This window comes from Trachypithecus francoisi, unplaced genomic scaffold, assembly GCF_009764315.1.
Source record: "Trachypithecus francoisi isolate TF-2019V2 unplaced genomic scaffold, Tfra_2.0 Lachesis_group0, whole genome shotgun sequence".
Taxonomy (NCBI): Eukaryota; Metazoa; Chordata; class Mammalia; order Primates; family Cercopithecidae; genus Trachypithecus; species Trachypithecus francoisi.
This window is the reverse complement of record NW_022681453.1, coordinates 56,529,622-56,550,201: the sequence shown is the minus strand read 5'-3', so window position 1 is coordinate 56,550,201 and position 20,580 is coordinate 56,529,622. Positions and strand designations below refer to the sequence as shown.

Below are 20,580 nucleotides of genomic sequence, written 5' to 3'. Positions count from 1 at the left end.
ATATCTTTAGACTGGCTGAATAGTCTGGTTGGTGTATCATTCAAGTGGAGAACTAAAATTTCCTGAAAAATATGTTAACATTTGAACTCTTCCCATTATCAGATTTGAATAGGCTTTTAATGAATGAGTGCCTAAGATATTTAAAGAGGAGTTTAATTTTGGTGTGGGACAGAAAATAACAGTGATGGAGAACTACAGATTCTCTGGAAGACTTTTGTGATTTTATTTAGAAATAAAAGGGTGGAGTCCTAGGATTTAATAAGCAGGTATTTAGGGAGATGTCCAAGTGCCCAAAGCTAGTGTTTTTGAACTTTTTCTTTTCTTGGCTTTTTGGTTATGTCCTATTGGTTTAATTTGCTTTCTGCTTCATCTTTAATAACAACTGAATACACTTAAATACTTCCTTTGTTCTTTATTCTTCTTTATTTCTCATTGCTTTGGACTAGAATAACAACCTGAATGCTTCTCCCAGGGCGTGGTCCAGACGATTTTGTTTGAGGGGAAGAGTAGGTATTTTTCTTCATGCCTTTGCTTTCTTGTAATTAACAGGATTGCTAAAACTGTCAGACAGTAGACTACCAAAAATGAAATAGTTGCTAAGTTAAATTTATATTTCTTGTTGCTTGTTTCCATGTTTTCTTTTTTCCTTTTTTTTTTTTTTTTGGCAGTAGAGTATATAGAAGTTAAAAAAAAAAATGTTGTATATGGTATTGATGATAGGTGAAATGAATTTCTTAAGTTAGGCCAGGCATGGCAGTGTATGCCTGTTGTCCCAGCTACTCCAGAGGCTAAGGCAGGAAGATCACTGGAGCCCAGAAGTTCTAGGCTGTAGGGAGCTACAAATGTGCCTGTGATTAGCCACTGCACTCCAACTGGGACAACATGGTAAGAATCCACCTTAAAAACAAACAAAAAATCTCAAGTTAGATTTTGAGGCCAAGGGCATTAAAAAGTTTTTTTTTTTTTTTTTTTTAATCAGTTCCAACCAGACTAATGTTAGACTTACTTAGTTGGTACTCACAGCATTGGTATTCTGTTTATATATTAGTACCAAATGTGTCAGTTTGGTTGATAAACCCTGGAATAAATACCCTTTATTGAAAGCTTATCAGAGATAACTATGCTGTCTCTCATCATGTAGACATCTGCTGCCTCAGGCACAGTTTATCTCACTCAGACCTCAAATCACTTTCAGCATAATTGTCCTGCCACTGTTGTGAGGAGGTCATGTATAAGCTATTAATTTTGTTATTTTGGCCTTATCATTATGATTAGTCCTGATAATATAATAATACACCAGTTACTGCTACTTTTATTAAATGGTTTGTTCCTGTATGAACACTGTAATACTTACAGGGAACAGTAAAGGTCAGAATTGGCTGGGTGGGAAGATCACTTGCGACCAGGAGTTCGAGACCAGCCTGGGCTATATGTAGCAAAACCCCACCTCTACAAAAAGGTATATGAAAATTAGCTGGGCTTGGTGGTGCGCACGTGCAGTCCTAGTTACTCAGGAGGCTCAGGCAGGAGGATTGCTTGAGCCCAGGAGTTTGAGGTTGTAATGAGCTATGTATGATTGTGTCAAGAATTTTTGAGTTTTTATTATAAAAGAATTAGCACAACTGTTATGCCTAATCATTTTTTTTACTTTGAAAGCAGGGTAAATTTTGATTCCTGTTACTTAATCACATGAGTCAGCATTTTAAAAGTAGACTAATTGTTGCTTTATTTATTTAAATTATTTGTAAGTCTCAGATTATTCATAGTTCTCTTGAGTATTTAGATTCCAGGAACAATAGAAAAATTCTTTCTAGGATAAATTGATCCAGCTGTAGAAATTAGCACAGAATAAAATATGGAATATTTAATGGATATAGGGAAGAAAATTACTATGACATTAAGGAAAATATCCTACTACATAGGAATATAATTGTGGTTAATAAAAATAAATTGTGCTTTGCTTTAAAAACAAAGAACAGATTACTTGGATAATGAAGCTACAGCTGCCAATTTCTATTGAAATCCACATTATTTTTTGCCACTGTTTTGCCCACCTGGCAGTTATCCTGCTATACTTAAAAACACACAGATTCGGCCGGGCGTGGTGGCTCAAGCCTGTAATCCTAGCACTTTGGGAGGCCGAGACGGGTGGATCACGAGGTCAGGAGATCGAGACCATCCTGACTAACACGGTGAAACCCCGTCTCTACTAAAAACTACAAAAAACTAGCCGGGCGAGGTGGCGGCGCCTGTAGTCCCAGCTACTCGGGAGGCTGAGGCAGGAGAATGGCGTGAACCCAGGAGGCGGAGCTTGCAGTGAGCTGAGATCCGGCCACAGCACTCCAGCCTGGGTGACAGCGCGAGACTCCGTCTCAAAAAAAAAAAAAAAAAAAAAAAAAAAAAAAAACCACACACAGATTCCTGGGCTTCCAACATTCCCCTCCAGAACATGCTCAGTCAATCCTGGGTCGAGGATTAGGGGTGGATCGTCATTCTTCTTTGCAGAGTCAGAATCACTATCCAAGTAATTCTGAAGACTAGCTAGTTTTGGGAACCAGAACTAGGCTTTCTTGTTAAATTCCGAATTATGTTTTGGGAGCAGAGGAACAGCTTGGTTTGATTCTTTTTATCTTGTAATGATATAATTGAGTGGGAGCATTCTAGTAATAGTTGTGTGGAACAAGTATCTTGTCTATACTGTAGTTACACAAAGAGAATAGTAGGACCGCCCCCCCAAAAATGTCCTTTTTGAGGATACAGGGGCCAAGTGGTTTTATATTATTCTATTCCAAGTGATGAATTTTAGATTGGGGTTTAGGTCTCATGGAGGCCTCTGTATTTTAAACTATTTTCCAAACAGTTTCTAATAAATTCTAAAGATAGCCTTTGCTTTCTCCCATGAGTAGAATGTAACCAATTTCCAAATTTACCCATAAGGCAGTGTTTTGTGGTGAAAGAGCTGAGGGCTGAGATCTGTGTATGATGGTTTCTGGTTCTATTTCTGCCACCTCCTGGCTCTGCCAAGTGACCCTGCCAAGTCTCCTTACCTGTTCAGATGTGTTTTCTTATATATAAAATGTAGGTTTTAAACTTGGATTTGTGGTCTTTCCAGCTTTCTGTGATTTTAGGCTTGGATAAAGTATGTAGGCTGCTTACCTTTTTCAAATCCAACTTCTAGTCAATTTAGCCTAACTCCTCGTGGAGTAAGAGTGAGCTTTCCCCAGAATCCACCTCTCCACCCTGCCTTTTTAAAAAAAGTTTTGAGCCTCAGTGGAACAAGATTCCCAATCTTTGGAAGGGTCTCAGCTGGGAGTAACTTTGCTAGCTTCCCTTGAAAGAGTATGTTTGTTGTGTACATTGCTTTCTTTTGAGAAAAAGAATGTGGTTTTCATTATATATGAAAAACTAATACCAGGCTTGGCACAGTGGCTCACACCTGTAATCCCAGCACTTTGGAAGGCCGAGGCAGGTGGATCACCTGAGGTCAGGAGTTCAAGACGAGCCTGGCCAACATGGCAAAGCCCTGTCTCTACTAAAAATGCAAAAATTAGTCAGGCATGCTGGTGCACACCTGTAATCCCAGCTACTCGGGAGACTGAGGCAGAAGAATCGCTTGAACCTGGGAGGTGGAGGTTGCATTGAGCTGAGATTGCGCCACTGCACTCCATCCTGGGTGACAGAGCAAGCAAGACTCCATCTAAAATAAATAAATAAATAAATAAAATTAATACCAGTCCCTCTAATATTTAATGAAAAATCAGCCTTGGAGGTACTGGCCACTGATACTTGCTGAATTTAATCAAGGAATGTTGATTAGAGTATGTTTAGGATTTTTATGGTTTTTAGAGGTTTTTTAATACTATTTTGTTCTTGCACATCCTTCTCATCTCTTTTCCCTCCCCCAGAGAAAATCTTTTGTGTGTAGGAGTTGACCAGCTTTCCTTTTCTGTTTCAGGATGCAATTCGAAGTCACAGCGAATCAGGTACTTTTCCGTAGTCATTTAGCCAACAATAATGGGCTTTTTTTCTTTATACGGTGTATCTTCTGTTGGCTTATCCTTGTGTGGATTCTGTTTGTCTTGTCTATTAAGCCTCACCTTCAGCCCTGTCCAGTAGCCCCAACAATCTGAGCCCAACAGGCTGGTCACAGCCGAAAACACCCGTGCCAGCACAAAGAGAGCGGGCACCAGTATCTGGGACCCAGGAGAAAAACAAAATTGTGAGTATAGAAACAGTACCTCCTGCCAATTAGGGTTCAGTAAGAAAAACCTCATTGGAAATTAGAATACCTTTAACTTATTTTGGGAGAGGATTCTAATAAAATATATTTAATGAAGGAGATTATTTTGGCACACTTGCATCAGACAGCTTGCCAGTGCTTTAACTGAAATGGTATTTCTCAAAAGACAAAAATTGGAAGTATAGTTAATATGTTTATCTTTAAAAGATATAGAAACAGATGACATGGGTTGATTCTTTCTTTGATGCCCTCATTATCAAAAGATTATTACCGTTGCATGGAGTATAATAATGATCTCTACTTGTTTCAGAGGCCTCGTGGACAGAGAGATTCAAGCTATTACTGGGAAATAGAAGCCAGTGAAGTGATGCTGTCCACTCGGATTGGGTCAGGCTCTTTTGGAACTGTTTATAAGGGCAAATGGCATGGTAAGCTTGGGGCCCTCCATTTACTTACTACAGGGGTTTGGTGTGAAGTCAAGTTTCAGCTCAGGGGGCCAGGAGGAAGAAAAGACTGAGTGCTCCTGGGCTTACAGCAGTACTCTCCCTTAGATACTTGGTTATACTTGAAGATTGAGCTTAATTCTTTTTAGACTAGGTTCTTATAAAGCTCCCAGGATAATTAGAAATTAGTGAATAAGACTTGAGCCCTATAATCAGATGTCAGGAATGCTTATCCTTTAAACTGATTAAATACAGTCTGCACATGGGTCATGCTTGGAAGCTCCTTAAGTGAGCAAGAGTCTGCTGCTATGGAGGGAGCTTGGGTTCTAAAAACTGTAATCTGGAAAGGACCTTAGAGATTGAAATGGGGGCTGATTTGTCCATGGTCATGCAGTTAGGCATAAGAAAGCTGGAAATCTCCTGAAATAACTTATCTTTGTCTCGCCCTAGGATTAGTTGTGGGTATCCCTATCAAACAGGGAAGGCATAGACTTAATTATTGAATCTATGTGGAATATTAGTGTTCTTATTTTAATGGAAACACTTTGTCACTTGGAAGAAAGGTACTATTTAACTTCTGTAGTTACAGCTTGTGTATTTTGGCAACACTCAACATTTTGGCAACATACTTAGCATTTCTCTGTTAGGTTTTTTTTTTTTTTTTTTTGAGGCGGAGTCTCGCTCTGTCGCCCAGGCTGGAGTGCAGTGGCCGGATCTCAGCTCACTGCAAGCTCCGCCTCCCGGGTTCACGCCATTCTCCTGCCTCAGCCTCCCGAGCAGCTGGGACTACAGGCGCCGCCACGTCGCCCGGCTAGTTTTTTGTATTTTTTAGTAGAGACGGGGTTTCACCGTGTTAGCCAGGATGGTCTCGATCTCCTGACCTCGTGATCCACCCGTCTCGGCCTCCCAAAGTGCTGGGATTACAGGCTTGAGCCACCGCGCCCGGCCTCTCTGTTAGGTTTTTAATGCCTCTGGCTTTAGGACTTCGGCAAATAATAGGTATTTTCTTGAAAATGCTGCATGTTCCCAAAAAGTCATCTCTTCTAAATTCAGATTACAATAAAGCAAAAATCACAGAGTCCCTCAGTGCCTATACTTCTACTTTGGATGACACTGGAATTATCTTTAGAGATAAATGTGCAAATGTGCAAAGATTGAGAGAAGTTAAAAGCATCAAATGAATGGAGTATTAAAATTCAAGGTACTGAAAATATCAAACACCTCCAGTTTTGAGTACTTGGTGTTCTTTTTTTTTGGAGATAGATTCTTGCTCTGTTGCCCAGGCTGGAGTACAGTGGCACAATCACAGCTCACTGCAGCCTCCAATTCTTGGGCTCAAACAATCCTCCTTCCTAATCCTCCCAAGTAGCTGGGACCACAGGTGAATGCCCAGCTAATATTTTTTATTTTTTTGTAGAGACAAGGTCTCATTATGTTGCCCAGGCTGGTCTCCAACTCCTAGACTCAAGCAGTCCTCTTGGGTCTCTCAAAATGCTGGGATTACAGGCATGAGCCACTGTGCCCAGCCTTACCTTGTGCTCTTTAATGCATGGTTTTTACCACTTGTAATTTACCATGCTCATTAATGCATGGGTTTTCACCATTTGTAATTAATCATCTGACCAATTTCTAGTTCCTTAAGAAGATTGGCACCCGACTGAACATTTGTAAAGTACATGTGGAATGATTCCTTTTCCTTTGAAAATTGCATCTGGCAGGGCAGGGTGGCTGACGCCTGTAATCCCAGTACTTTGGGAGGCTGAGGCAGGCAGATCACTTGAGCCTAGGAGTTCAAGAACAGCCTGGGCAACATCGTGAAATCCCATCTCTACCAAAAATTAGGTGGATGTGATGGCACTCGCCTGTAGTCCCAGCTACTCGGAAGTCTGAGGCAGGAAGATTGCTTGAGCTCAGGAGGCAAATGTTGTAGTGAGCTGAGTACAGTAAGTACACACTACTGTACTCCAACCTGGGTGAAAGGGCAAGACCCTGTCTCAGAAAAAAAAAAAAAAAAAAAGAAAGTACACACATCTAGTATGTACTACCGGGCTGCCTCTCGGGTCCCACAGAAATGATACTGTTGTAGAATATTTATTTATATATATTTAGAGACAAGATCTGGTTCTGTTGCCCGGGCTGGAGTACTGTGGCACAATCTTGGCTTACTGCAGTCTCTGCCTCCTGGGCTCAAGCCAGCCATCCCCCTGCCTCAGCCTCCCAAGTAGCTGGGACTACAGGCACATGCCACCACACCCGGCTAATTTTTGTGTTTTTTGTAGAGATGGGGTTTTGCCTTGTTTCCCAGGCTGGTCTTGAAATCATGAACTCAAGCGATCCGCCTGCCTCGGCCTCCCAAAGTACTGGTATTGCAGGCATGAGCCACCATGCCCAGCCAGTTGCAGAATATTTTAGATGGCATAAATATCTCCAAGATTCCTTAGGAAAGAAGAACATAAGCACTTTGTGGGATAGAGCACTTATTGTATCTGAGATAACAAGGCTGCTAGTCATTGTAGGAGGCAGAGCAATGGGTATTGCATTTATTGCTTCTGTTAGCATTTGATCATTTTTATATCACATTTTAAAAGCCCCAGCTAAAAGCCAGCGGATGAAGTTTAAGTTGTACCCAAGTTTAATTTTCCTCTGGTTGAGCACTTTTATTTGGGGATTCATAAGTTTTCAAGGCATTAGTACGTGTTACTGCTTCCGAACTTTGTCTTCTCTCAATAGGGTGAGCTTTCAAACTGTGATAAAGATTATTTGTTACAGTGTTACTTCCATAAAGACTGCTATTAGAATGTAGATAACTTGTTTTTAAGGTTCTAGGATTTTTTAGGCCAGGTGCGGGTGGCTCACACCTGTAATCCCAGCACTTTGGGAGGCTGAGGTGGGCTGATAACGAGGTCAGGAGATCGAGACCATCCTGGCTAATATGGTGAAACCCCGTCTCTACTAAAAATACGAAAAATTAGCCGGGTGTGGTGGCGGGCACCTATAGTCCCAGCTACTCGGGAGGCTGAGGCAGGAGAATGGCGTGAACCCAGGAGGCAGAGCTTACAGTGAGCCGAGATCTTGCCACTGCACTCCAGCCTGGGTGATAGAGTGAGACTCCGTCTCAAAAAAAGAAAAAAAAAGACTAGGTTTTTTAAGTCAGAAAGTCTCAAAAGTCAGAGGAGTGAAGAGCAGTGGACTTTTATGCCATGCTTTCAGAAAGCAAGCCCTGGTCTATGAATGAAGAAGAAAAATGAGTGGTCAAGGAAACATAATTTCTAGATTGTTTCATGCAATACTTTTTTCCCCCCATATTCTGGTTCCTGTATACAATATATCTGTTCAATATCTTAAAAATTACAACTGTTTTCATGATTTTGATTGAAGATTTTTTTAACTCAGCCCAGCCACTGTGGAAGTAAAGCAGAAAGGGTCTCAAAGCAACTCAGAGGCCTCAGATGCATAAACTAAAACTCAACATATTTATTTAAAGCAGCGTCTCTGAGGCCCAAAGTTCACAACCTCCTTTTGAGCATTAAATTTGGCATCAAGCCTGGGTGCGGTGGCTCATGCCTGTAATTCCAGCACTTTGGGAGGCCAAGGCAGGCATATCATTTGAGGTCAAGAGTTCAAGACTAGCCTGACTGAAATAGTGAAACCCTGTCTCTGATAAAAATATAAAAATTAGCCGGGCGTGATGGCGTGCACCTGTAATCCCAGCTACTTAGGAGGCTGAGGTAGGAGAACTGCTTGAACCCGGGAGGTGGAGGTTGCAGTAAGCCAAGATCACACCACTGCACTCCAGCCTGGGCAACAGAATGAGACTCCATCTCAAAAAAAAAAAAAAAATTCCCTAGGCCAGGTGTGGTGGCTCACACCTGTAATAACCTAGCACTTTGAGAGGTTGAGGTGGGAGGATCACTTTAGCCCAGGAGATCGAGACCAGCCTAGACAACATAGTGAGACCTTGTCTCTACAAGAAAACACAATTAGCTGAACGTGGTGCTGTGTGTCTGTTGTCCCAGCTACTCGAGAAACTGAGGCAGGAGGATCACTTGAGCCCGCGAGATAGAGGCTGCAGTGAACCACGATCACACCACTGCACTCCAGCCTGGGCAACAGAACAAGACGCTTTCTCTCCAAAAAAAAAAAAAAAAAAAAAAAAAAAACCTTAAGGACTTTATATTTTTAGCAGGGACAGTAAACAAGAAAAGCAGAATATATAATGTGCTGTAATTGCTAAAGAGAAAAATGGAGGAAAGGAGATATGCACTGGCAGTCCCAGTTCAAAGTTTTTGGTAGGTTGGTCAGGGAGGAATCTGCCAAGAAAGTGGCATTTGCATGGAGGGTGAGGGTGGTGCAGATATCTAGGGAAGCAGCAATAATATCAAGTGCAAAGTGGACCACTCACCTGGCCTGTTCAGAGAACTCGAGATCTTATGGCTTCATTTAGAGTGAGTGAGAGGTAGACTAATAGGAGTGAGGTCCAGTGGTAGGGTGTTTTAGGGTCCTATAAAGACTGAGTATCATTTGGGTTAAATGGGATCCAGGGTCGTACGAGACTTTTAGGAGGTTTGGCCAACCTTTGTTTGAAAATGAGTGTGAGGAGAGAGCTCATGATCTGTCTGAAAGCCCATTCTATCTCCAGGTAGTTCCTACTAGTAGAAAATAGTTCTTAATTGGGTGCAGTGGCCCACATATAATTGGGTGCAGTGGCCAAACAGTTTAGGAGGCTGAGGCGGGAGAATACTTGAGGTCAGGAGTTTGAGACCAGCCTGGGCAACATGAGACCCTCGTCTCTACAAAAAATTTTAAAAATTAGCTGGGTGTGGTGGTGCACACCTGTATTGTAGTCCCAGTTACTTGGGAGGCTGAGGTGGGAGGATCCCTTGAGCCCAGGAGTTTGAGGCTGCAGTGAGTCATGATGGTGCTGTTGCACTGCAGTCTCGGTGACAGAGCAAGAGCCAGGGTGGGGCAAGGGGAGGGCATGGAATAGTTCTTTATTAGAGTTGAAATCCATTTTCCTATAATGTTTGTTCATTGATCCTAGCAGATTGAATGAATCCCTTTCGTGGCAGTCCTTGGATTGTTTATATGTAAATGAGGGAAATGCTGCAGTATAGAACATTGCTTCTGGATTTCATAAGAAATTGCAAATAATCTGTTACCATAACTATGTTAACAAGAGCTGGCTGGCAGATGGATCCCTGCAAGTACCATGGGCTCTGTCTTTGGCTGACCCTGTTTAGTCTTCCCATCAGTGACTTAACCAGAGGTGTGATATGTATTTGCACAGTAGTGAGGATTTAGAAAAGCGGGAAGAGTTCAACTGGCTAAGATGACAGAAAAAAGAAAAGATCAACTTTTAACAGAGATAAGTCCTATTCGTTGTTCCAAAAAGTAGAACTGGAGGGGGAAGATATGGCTTAATGATAATGCTTGTGGAAACTGCTAAGGAAGTTCAGCCGACTACAAGGTCAGAGTAAGTCACTGCGTGAACTTTGGCTCTGAATTCTGAGGTTGTATTACTGATTAGGGCCAGAACAGGTGACACCAGAGGGTGGGTTCAGTGACAACTAGAGCATGCCCAGAGGAGAGCTATAAGAAGGAATGGACTGCAAAACAAGGCCCATGAAATAGGAAGGTCCTTAGAAGCAGTTCCCCCTGAGCAATCATCCAGCATCTCCCAAGCCACGTGACTGAACCCCTAGCCCTGTCCTATCCCATCCCATTAAAGACTCTGCCATTTTCTGGGTCCTGGAGCCTGGGTCATAGTGTTGGCCATTTTCCCGGCACTCCCACTCAGTTGACTGCCTCATTGGGTCAGTTTACCTTCACAGGGTTTCTTGTCTTCATCCCTTCTTTCTAAGTCCCCACAGTCACCCATTGTGCTTGTACCTTTCCTGGGCTATTGCACCAGATTCCTCTGTGGCCTCCCTCTTTCTGTCCTACAGGTGTCCAAATCCTACCCTAGAGTTTACTAAACACAGCTCAGGTTTCTCTCATCCCCCTCACCTCACCTTTATTTCTGATGTGCCCAGTCTGAAACATTGTCTCCTATTTACCAAAGTCCTTCCCTTGGTTTATATCCTATTTCTTTCAAAAAACCTTTCTATATCCTCTTGGAAAAGAGATTTACTTAGGCACCTGTAGTCCCAGCTACTTGGAAGGCTGAGGTCGGAAGATTGCTTGAGCCCAGGAGTTCGAGGCCAGCCTAGGCAACATAGTGAGGCCCCATCTCCAAAAAAGAAAAAAAAAAGAGATTTACTCCCCCATCTTGGGGAACCCCTTCTGTTCCAGCACTCCTGTCTTGGCTCCAATGGTACCGGAATGGACACTTATGCAAAAGATTGTTGTCCTCCTACTCAGGGCTGGTTATACACGTGTCCCATATGGTATACCAGATCCATTTTTCTAGATAGAAGGTAGCTTTAAACATAGTGTGGATCTCTCTCATCCAGTCAACAGCACCTTCACCGGCAGCCCATGGCCCATGGTCCATGGTAAACACATGTGCAGGTTAACTGGATGAGAGCCACTTTGGAGGCTGCTGTTAAAACACAGGGACTCACTGAAACTTTAGATGAGAAAACCAGAGATCACAGGGAGACAGTTTGGTACCTATTGTGAGAACCATCTCTCTACCAATTTTCTTCCCAAAAATGAAATGAGGAGGGCTAGGTGAGGTGGCTCACGCTGGTAATCCCAGCACTCTGGGAGGCTGAGGCAGGCAGATCCTTTGAGGTCAGGAGTTTGAGACCAGCCTGGGCAACATGGTGAAAACCCGTCTCCCCCAAAAATACAAAAATTAGCTGGGCATGGTGGAGTGCGCCTGTAATTCCAGCTACTCGGGAGGCTGAGGCAGGAGAATCACTTGTGGAGGTTGCAGTGAGCCGAGATTGTACCGCTGCATTCCAGCCTGGGTGACAGAGCGAGACTCCATCTCAAAAAAAAAAAAAAAATAAGAGGAAGGCTCCAACAGAGAGGCTCCAGAAACACTTTTGAAAGTGGCTTTTGGCCGGGCACAGTGACTCATGCCTGTAATCCCAGCACTTTGGGAGGCCGAGGCAGGCGGATCACAAGGTCAGCATATTGAGACCATCCTGGCTAACACGGTGAAACCCTGTCTCTACTAAAAATACAAAAAAAAAAAAAAAAAAAAACATTAGCCAGGCGTGGTGGCGGGTGCCTGTAGTCTCCAGCTACTCGGGAGGCTGAGGCAGGAGAATGGTGTGAACCCGGGAGGCAGACCTTGCAGTGAGCTGAGATTGCACCACTGCACTCCAGCCTGGGCAACTGAGTGAGACTCTGTCTCAGGAAAAAAAAAAAAAAAGAAAAGAAAGTGGCTTTTAAATTTATAGCACTCGAAAGTGGAACGGGATCCCTGGATGTGTCTAAAGTTATATCAAGAGGCTAGTTTTACAGTGCTTGACAGTCAGTTGTCAGTATAGTAGGTAGGATAGCAACTGGAGTCAGACTGGGGTTTGATCCTGGCTTCAGCACTCTTTGTTTTTTGACTGTATGACCTTGGGCAAGTGACTAAACTTCTCTGCTTGTTGTCTGAAGTGAAGATAAATTACGTCATAGGGCAGCTGTGAGGATTAAAAGAGATAAAAGTACACACAGTGCCAGGGTTCAGTATTTTTTTTTTTTTTTTTTTTTTTTTGAGGCGGTGTCTCGCTCTGTCACCCGGACTGGAGTGCAGTGGCCGGATCTCAGCTCACTGCAAGCTCCGCCTCCTGGGTTCACGCCATTCTCCTGCCTCAGCCTCCCGAGCAGCTGGGACTACAGGCGCCCGCCACCTCGCCCAGCTAGTTTTTTGTATTTTTAGTAGAGACGGGGTTTCACCGTGTTAGCCAGGATGGTCTCGATCTCCTGACCTCGTGATCCGCCCGTCTCGGCCTCCCAAAGTGCTGGGATTACAGGCTTGAGCCACCGCGCCCGGCCTGGGTTCAGTATTATTAGGATTACTTTTTAACGGTATTGAAGGCAGAGAAGCTTAATTTCAATATATATCTCTGAATTTTTCCTAGTGACCATCTTAGGTCTCACTGAAATGTGGATTCAGAGTTCAGCCTCAGTAGTTGCTAAACGGTCTGCTTCCTTACACCAGCATCCAGCCCCAGTCATTCTGCATTTGCCAGGCCATTCATATCCATGCACTGATTTCATCCCCACAGGACAAGGTTTTGACCTGTTACACATGACCTCCCATCTGGGGCTTGCCAGGATTGGTATGAGTAGTTTAACCAAGACTATTGAAGGCCTGACTGTAGGGATAGCAGTTAACCTATGTAACTTTTTTGAGTCATTTGAATTACGTAGAAATTGGACCTGTAATCCCAGCACTTTGGGAGGCCAAGGTGGGAGGATTGCTTAAGCCTAGGAGGTCAAGGCTGCTGTGTGCCACTGCACTCTAGCCTAGACAACAGAGTGAGACCCTGTCTCAAAAAAAAAATTTTGGAGATTTGTTGTATCTCTGTAGGTATGTGATTCTTTGGATAAATGATTCACTGTATCTTCTTCAAAACTAGGTTATTTGAAAGACTAAGATCAACTGATTGCACTGATTGCCAACTAATTTTGCAGGAGACGTTGCAGTAAAGATCCTAAAGGTTGTCGACCCAACCCCAGAGCAATTCCAGGCCTTCAGGAATGAGGTGGCTGTTCTGCGGTGAGTACAAAGCTAGCAGTCCAGTCCCTCTGGAGTGCTGGAGTGGGGAGTACAAGGACTCCAGAGTTAGTGGACAGTGCTGCGGGTTGGGATGGGCGGGCAGTTAGGACTCACTGTGGAGTTCCTGTGGTTGGATGCTCCTTCCTTGAGAGCAAGGGATATTTCCTTCAGTTTATGTGGCTGTCAGGCCTTTCGAAGAGCCCCTTCTCAGGAGAATACCCTCCTCTGGGCACAGTAAACTCAATAGCCCAAGTTCTATCTCTGCATTTTGGTTTGAGGTGGGCAGAAATAGGCCCTATTTTTACCTTTATTTCCCAGAACCCTCTTTATAGCTGAGTTGCTTTACTTTAGACTTCAGAACAGTCAACCTTCAAATCTTTCAGTCACTATTTAGACTTGTAGGAATAAGTGATATAATGGAGATTTCTACAGAGGAGTCCTTGTGACCTCCACAGGGAGGGTCATGGAGTGTACATTGATGGAAGAGAATGTCGTCTCTGTAAGCAAGGCCAGCACTGAACTGATGGCCTAGTGAACTAATAATGGTGGGCTTCTCTTTTTGCTCAGAATGCCACCTGGGTTATCAGCCATGCCATGTGTTTGTTTTTCTAGCCCCCTCCAGGTTGGGACTGGGGGTGGTGTCAAGAGCACAGAACCCAGTGTCCACGGGAAAGCACAGTAGACCTCCCTGAGCACTTTCCTCCTCCCTCTCCTCTCTTCACCTCCCCAGCAAAACACGGCATGTGAACATTCTGCTTTTCATGGGGTACATGACAAAGGACAACCTGGCAATTGTGACCCAGTGGTGCGAGGGCAGCAGCCTCTACAAACACCTGCATGTCCAGGAGACCAAGTTTCAGATGTTCCAGCTAATTGACATTGCCCGGCAGACGGCTCAGGGAATGGAGTGAGTAGATGGTCTGATGCCTCTCTGGGACCCAGGCATCAAATTTGTCCCTAAATTGGAACCAGGATCAGGAAAAGCCTTCTAGTCCATTAAGCGATTCTGTGATATCTTTGCGTAAGCCTCTGACCTTGGCTGGAGGGGCCAGTTATCAGGAATGAGTTGTTCAGGTTCCAACTGGGTAAGGTGGCTCACACCTGTAATCCCAGCACTTTGGGAGGCGAAGGTCAGTGGATCACTTGAGGCCAGTAGTTCGAGACCAGCCTTGCCAACATGGCAAAACCCTGTTTCTACTAAAAATACAAGAAATAACCAGGCATGGTGGCACATGCCTGTAATCCCAGCTGGTAAGGAGGCCGGGACAGGAGAATCGCTTGAACATGGAAGGCAGAGGTTGTGGTGAGCTAAGATCACACTACTGCACTCCAGCCTGGGCTGCAGAGTGAGACTGTGTCTCAAAGAAAAAAAAAAGTTCAGATTCCCCTGTTGGGACTGAACTTCCCCCTTGGTGCTTCCCCCTTGGGGCTCAGATTCGGGCTCTGCCTGCTACCCTCACTTTATCAGAAACTTGAGAACATAGTGGGGGGCATGTACCTTCTGCTTGGATAGCTGTGGCAGTGCCCTCTGCTCAGCTGTCTGAGGCATGGCTGTCCCACATGACGGTTTAAACAGATGCCATTTTTGGGATAATTTTTTTTTTTTTTTTAATTAAAAACTTTTTCCTGGCTGGGCACAGTGGCTCACGCCTGTAATCCCAGCATTTTGGGAGGCTGAGGTGGGTGGATCACGAGGTCAGGAGTTCGAGACCAGCCTCGCCAATATGGTGAAATTCCATCTCTACTAAAAATAGTAGAGCTTGTAATCCCAGCTACTCAAGAGGCTGAGGCAGAAGAATCGCTTCAACCTGGGAGGTGGAGGTTGCAGTGAGCAGAGATCACGCCATTGCACTCCAGCCTGAGCGACAGAGCCAGACTCCATCTCAAAAAAAAAAAATTCTTTCCTTAGAGAGACAGGGTCTCACTCTATCCTAGAGGTTAGTGGCGCGATCATAGCTCACTCCATCCTCGAACTCCTGGGCTCCAGCAGTCCTCTTGGCTCAGTCTCATAGGTTGCTGGGACGGCAGGCACACGCTACCATGCCCAGCTAATTTTCGTGTATTTTGTAGAGTCGGAAGTCTCACTGTGTTGCCCAGACTGGTCTCAAACTGGCCTCAAGTGATCCTCCCACCTTTCCTGGCTAGCCCAGGGTAGTGCTTCTCAAACTTTTCCTCAGAAGTGCCCCTTATGGTAGAGGAGTAGGAACTCCTTGTACCCCCTAGACATCTGGGAGCTACTAAGCTATAGCTGTGCTTGCAAGTCCTACATAAATTCTCATATTGTCTTTAAAATTCATATGGAAGTTGCCTTCTGTATATTTTAAGAAATGGAATGACTTTTCAGAAAAATTGAGATATAATTCATCATAAAATTCCCCCTTTTAAAATCTGGTATTGTGTTGTGCAGCCATCACCACTATCTAATTTTAGAACATTTTCATTATCCAGGAAAGAAATATATGCCCATTGTATTAGTCTGTTTGGGTTGCTCTAAAGGAAGACTTAAGGGTGGGTAATTTATAAAGAAAAGAGGTTTATTTGGCTCATGGTTCTGCAGACTGTACAAAAAGCATGACATCAGCATCTGTGTCTGGTGAGGCCCTCAGGAAGCTTTTACTCATGGCAGAAGGCAAGGGGAGCTACATGTGACATGGTGACAGAAAGGAGCAAGAGAGAGAGCATGGAGGGAGGTCCCAGACTCTTTAATAACCAGGTTTCATGTGAACCAATAGCATGTGAATTAATAGTGTGTGAACTTACTCGTTACTTCAGGGAGGGCACCCAGCCATTTGTGAGGAATCCGTCCCTATGACCCAAACACCTGCCACTTGGGTCCCACCTCCAACACTGGAGATCACATTTCAACTTGAGATTTGGAGTGGACAGATATCTAAATGATATACCCATTAGCGGCCACCCAATACCTCTCACCCACTTGCAGCTATTTTCTGTTTCTATGGATTTTGCCTACTTTATAGTTTAATATAAATGCAATCATGTAAGATATAATATGATGATGTTTTGGTCAATGACCACATATAGGAAGGTGGTCCCACAAGATTATAATACTGTATTTTTACTGTGCCTTTTCTATGTTTGGTTTTTTTTTTTTTTTTGAGATGGAGTCTCGCTCTGTCACCCAGGCTGGAGTGCAGGGGCGCCATCTTGGCTCACTGCAAGCTCTGCCTCCTGGATTCATGCCATTCTACTGCCTTAGCCTCCTGAGTAGCTGGGAGTACAGGCACCCGCCACCATGCCGGGCCAATTTTTTATATTTTTAGTAGAGACAGGGTTTCACCGTGTTATCCAGGATGATCTCGTTCTCCTGACCTCGTGATCTGCCCACCTCGGCCTCCCAAAGTGCTGGGATTACAGGCATGAGCCACTGCGCCTGGCCTATGTTTGGCTATGTTTAGAGACACAAATACCATGTTACAACCAGCTACAGTATTCAGTACACTGAGGGCCATAGAGGTTTGTAGCCTAAGTGCAACAGGCTATACCATTTAGCCAGGGTGTGTAGTAGGCTGTACCATCTTGGTTTGTGTAAGTACACTTTATGACGTTTGCATGGTAACAAGTTGGCTAACAACACATTTCTCAGAAGGTATCCCTGCCGTTAAGTGATGCTTGACTGTGTATAATACATAAGATACGGTATTGTATGCCTGGGCTCTTTGACCCAGTTTAATATTTTCAAGATTAATCCAGGTTGTAGCATGTGTCACTACTTCATTCCTTTCTGTGTCTGAGTAACATGTGCCACATTATTCATTCATCAGTTATGGACATTGGGTTATCAGAATTACTTTTGAGTAAAACTGATGCTTGAAGAAGTGTCAGCAATAGTCAGGCGCAGGGGCCCATGCCTGTAATCCAAGCACTTTGGGAGGCTAACGCGGGAGAATCACTTGAGCCCAGGAGTCAAGACCAGCTTGGGCAACACTGCAAGACCCTGTATCTACCAAAAAAAAAATGTGGTGTGGTGGCACATGCCTGTGGTCCCAGCTACTGGGAGGTGGGAGGATCATTTGAGCCCAGGAGGTTAAGGCTGCAGTGAGCTATGACTGCATCACTGCACTCCAGTCTCCAAAAAAAAAAGAAAAGTGTAAGGATGTTTGTGCTGTGGCCTCACTTTCAGGTAAGCAGTGATGTGAACCAGGCTGAACAGCACAGGGTCTGTCCCTGTGTGTAACACTCCTTGGAGCCAGACCTTCAGTGGCTTTACTTCTTAGCTGTAGTTTAAAACTGCTTTCTACCCATGCCCCTCAACCGTATTTTTAATAATTTCTTTTCCCTTCACAGCTATTTGCATGCAAAGAACATCATCCACAGAGACATGAAATCCAACAGTATCCTTTGGTTGTTGAGTTCATTTGACTGCTCAGTTCTAAATTTAGGGAAACAGAAGAGAGCCTTTTTATCACAAGTGGCTGTCGGTGCCAGGGGATATCTTTTTAAGGAAAGAGGAAGAGGACAGGAAAACAGAAAAGTCAGAAAATTAGTAGGCTTGGCCTGCCCCTCAGCAGCTTATGCTTCACCTGGGCTGATGAGAGCGATGTTTAGGTTAGGTTCCTTTCTGAGTTTATCTCAGCAAAAGTGATTTGGAGAGATTTCCGTAAACTTGAAATAGGTACAATTTTATCACACTATTAGTAAATTTAACCTGAGGGGGATTGGGCTTTTGTCTTATGTTTATTTCTAGTTTGTGGCCAGTGTGTGTATGTGTATCTACTTGTTATGTGGATAGCAAGTAGCTACAAGCCAGATGTTGAAAGATTTCCAAAATCACTATTTAAAATGGTCTTTCTTGATGAGGCGTGATGGCTCACACCTGTAATCCCAGCACTTAGGGAGGCTGAGGCAGGTAGATCACTTGAGGCTAGGAGTTTGAGACCAGCCTGGCCAATGTGGCGAAACCCCGTCTCTTAAATTTAAAAATTAGCTGGGTGTGGTGACACGTGCTTGTAATCCCAGCTACTCAGGAGGCTGAGGCATGAGAATCGCTTGAACCTGGGAGACAGAGATTGTAGTGAGCTGAGATCATGCCACTGCACTCTAGCCTTGGGGATGGAGCAAGACACTGTCTCAAAAAAATAAATAAAATGATCTTTCTCAAAGGTACATAAGTGGGTTCCTCAGAAGTCACTGTTACAAGAGGAGAGGGGTTGTTTTTATAGAAGAGTAAATGAAGAAAGATATTTTTAATGCTGTAAGGCATGAAATTTAACAAATTTGAATCTGCCACCCTCCACTAGCCTTTCCTTGTGAAAGAAAGATGGCATTACAACCCACACTTTTCTTCTTGAGCAGTGAGAGGCATGATAGTTGTGTTGGATTATGGGACATGGCCTGTTTTAGGTACATGTCTGAGGTGTGGAATACCTTTCAATGGTGGGGTTTTTAGCAGCCAAACATTATACCATGAAAGCAGACACCACAGATTTAAGGAGGTGTGAATTCCTGGGCACCAACAGATCACAAGTTACTTTGTATGTGTTTTGTTTTTTATTTTTTTTCTCTTTTTAAATTTTTTTCCCTCACAAGTTAGACTTAAACTGTATGACTTCTTTACCCAGAAGCGAGCTGACTTTGGTTCTCATTTTGAAGTCACCAAGTGGTACCAATTCTAGTGAGGAATTTCTTATGACAACATTGAACACTCAGTAAGGGATTTGCTATTTTGTTAACCACTCAAGTTTCAGATGGTGATTTGAGGGCGGAATACAGGCAGAAACGACTGTAAGCTGTCAGCAGGCCATGCTTGGCCCTCTCGGGAGCACTGGAGTGTGGCCTCTGCTCATTGTGTTAGAGTTTCAAGCACCTGTATTATGTGGAAAGGTCACAAGGCCAGGGACCCAGCACCTAGATGTGCAAATGGGAATCAGCAGCAGGGAAGAAACGCTGGCTTGCTTTTGGCTTGGGCCAAATAATCTGGCACATTGACCAATCCCTGCCTGTCTTCTGCAAGAAGGGGCATTTCAAAAGCACTTTAAAGAACTTCAGAAACCTTAGGAAATTCAGTGCAGAGGCTGTGACAGAGGGAAGGTGGAGAGATTACCATGTTATAAAGAACTTTGGGATGTTTTTCAAAATTAACTTGACCATTCTTTTGAAACCAGAGTCCTTAACAAGCATTGAGATATATTTCTCCATGAAGGCCTAACAGTGAAAATTGGAGATTTTGGTTTGGCAACAGTAAAGTCACGCTGGAGTGGTTCTCAGCAGGTTGAACAACCTACTGGCTCTGTCCTGTGGATGGTGAGAATCTGGGCTCCCACCAGCAGTCTCTGGTACAGGGCAAAGGGAATGTCCTGGGGATTTATGTGCAAACTTTTAAAGTGTTTCTGTACATTTCCCCGAAATCCACATGACCCCTAGTGACAGCCAGCCTCAGCCTCAGGGCAATTGTAGATTTTCTTGAGGAAGCTGTTGATCAGAACCACTGTGAAGCTTAGTGTGGAGAGGAGTTAATAAGCTGGGTGATAGAAGTGCTAGGTCTTGGTCCTTTAAAGACAAGGATTCCTGAGCTGTTTTACCCAGTGCCTGAGTTGGAGTCCTTTGGGGGAAAAACTATGTGGGGACTGAAGAATGGACTCATTCATAACTAATGAAAGGGACAGCCTGGACCCTAGATGACTGTGAGGTCTGTCATATGGTGATAAATGCACTTTTGTCATATGGTGATACATGTAGGCCCCAGAGGTGATCCGAATGCAGGATAACAACCCATTCAGTTTCCAGTCGGATGTCTACTCCTATGGCATCGTATTATATGAGCTGATGACGGGGGAACTTCCTTACTCTCACATCAACAACCGAGATCAGGTGAGTCTGTGCTGGTGCTAAAGGTCCTAACGCGTGGGAGCCCTTGGGCCTCTCCCAGCCTGGGCAGCTAGAGGGTTAGGACTTGATATTTTCTGTCGTTCATTTACCCCCCGTTCGCTCAGCTGTTTTCTTTCCCTTAGATCATCTTCATGGTGGGCCGAGGGTATGCCTCCCCAGATCTTAGTAAGCTATATAAGAACTGCCCCAAAGCAATGAAGAGGCTGGTAGCTGACTGTGTGAAGAAAGTAAAGGAAGAGAGGCCTCTTTTTCCCCAGGTAAGGCTCAGGGTTGCTAGAATGGTGATTAAAGCATGGATTGGTTCTTAAAGATGGCAATGTAACGTGGGAGTATTTTGTTTTATAGGGAGGGGACCCAGGTCCTCTACAGGATGGTTGGGGGCAGGG

General features: G+C 44.1%; 1 protein-coding gene across 9 annotated transcripts in view; it reads left to right on the top strand.

Moving 5' to 3' along the window:
* The window catches only part of RAF1 (Raf-1 proto-oncogene, serine/threonine kinase), an 86,108-nt gene that overhangs the window by 64,257 nt on the left and 1,271 nt on the right, over positions 1-20,580 (top strand). For 5 of the 9 annotated variants that reach the window (XM_033210723.1, XM_033210724.1, XM_033210725.1 and 2 more), the window contains 10 exons: positions 447-506; positions 3,956-3,983; positions 4,092-4,219; positions 4,551-4,668; positions 13,264-13,348; positions 14,079-14,255; positions 17,654-17,700; positions 19,491-19,609; positions 20,045-20,176; positions 20,317-20,451. In XM_033210723.1, the coding sequence (XP_033066614.1) occupies positions 447-506; positions 3,956-3,983; positions 4,092-4,219; positions 4,551-4,668; positions 13,264-13,348; positions 14,079-14,255; positions 17,654-17,700; positions 19,491-19,609; positions 20,045-20,176; positions 20,317-20,451 (1,029 nt within the window). The remainder of the gene's footprint in view (positions 1-446; positions 507-3,955; positions 3,984-4,091; positions 4,220-4,550; positions 4,669-13,263; positions 13,349-14,078; positions 14,256-17,653; positions 17,701-19,490; positions 19,610-20,044; positions 20,177-20,316; positions 20,452-20,580) is intronic. The other 4 variants (XM_033210732.1, XM_033210731.1, XM_033210726.1 and 1 more) reach the window with 1 other exon arrangement.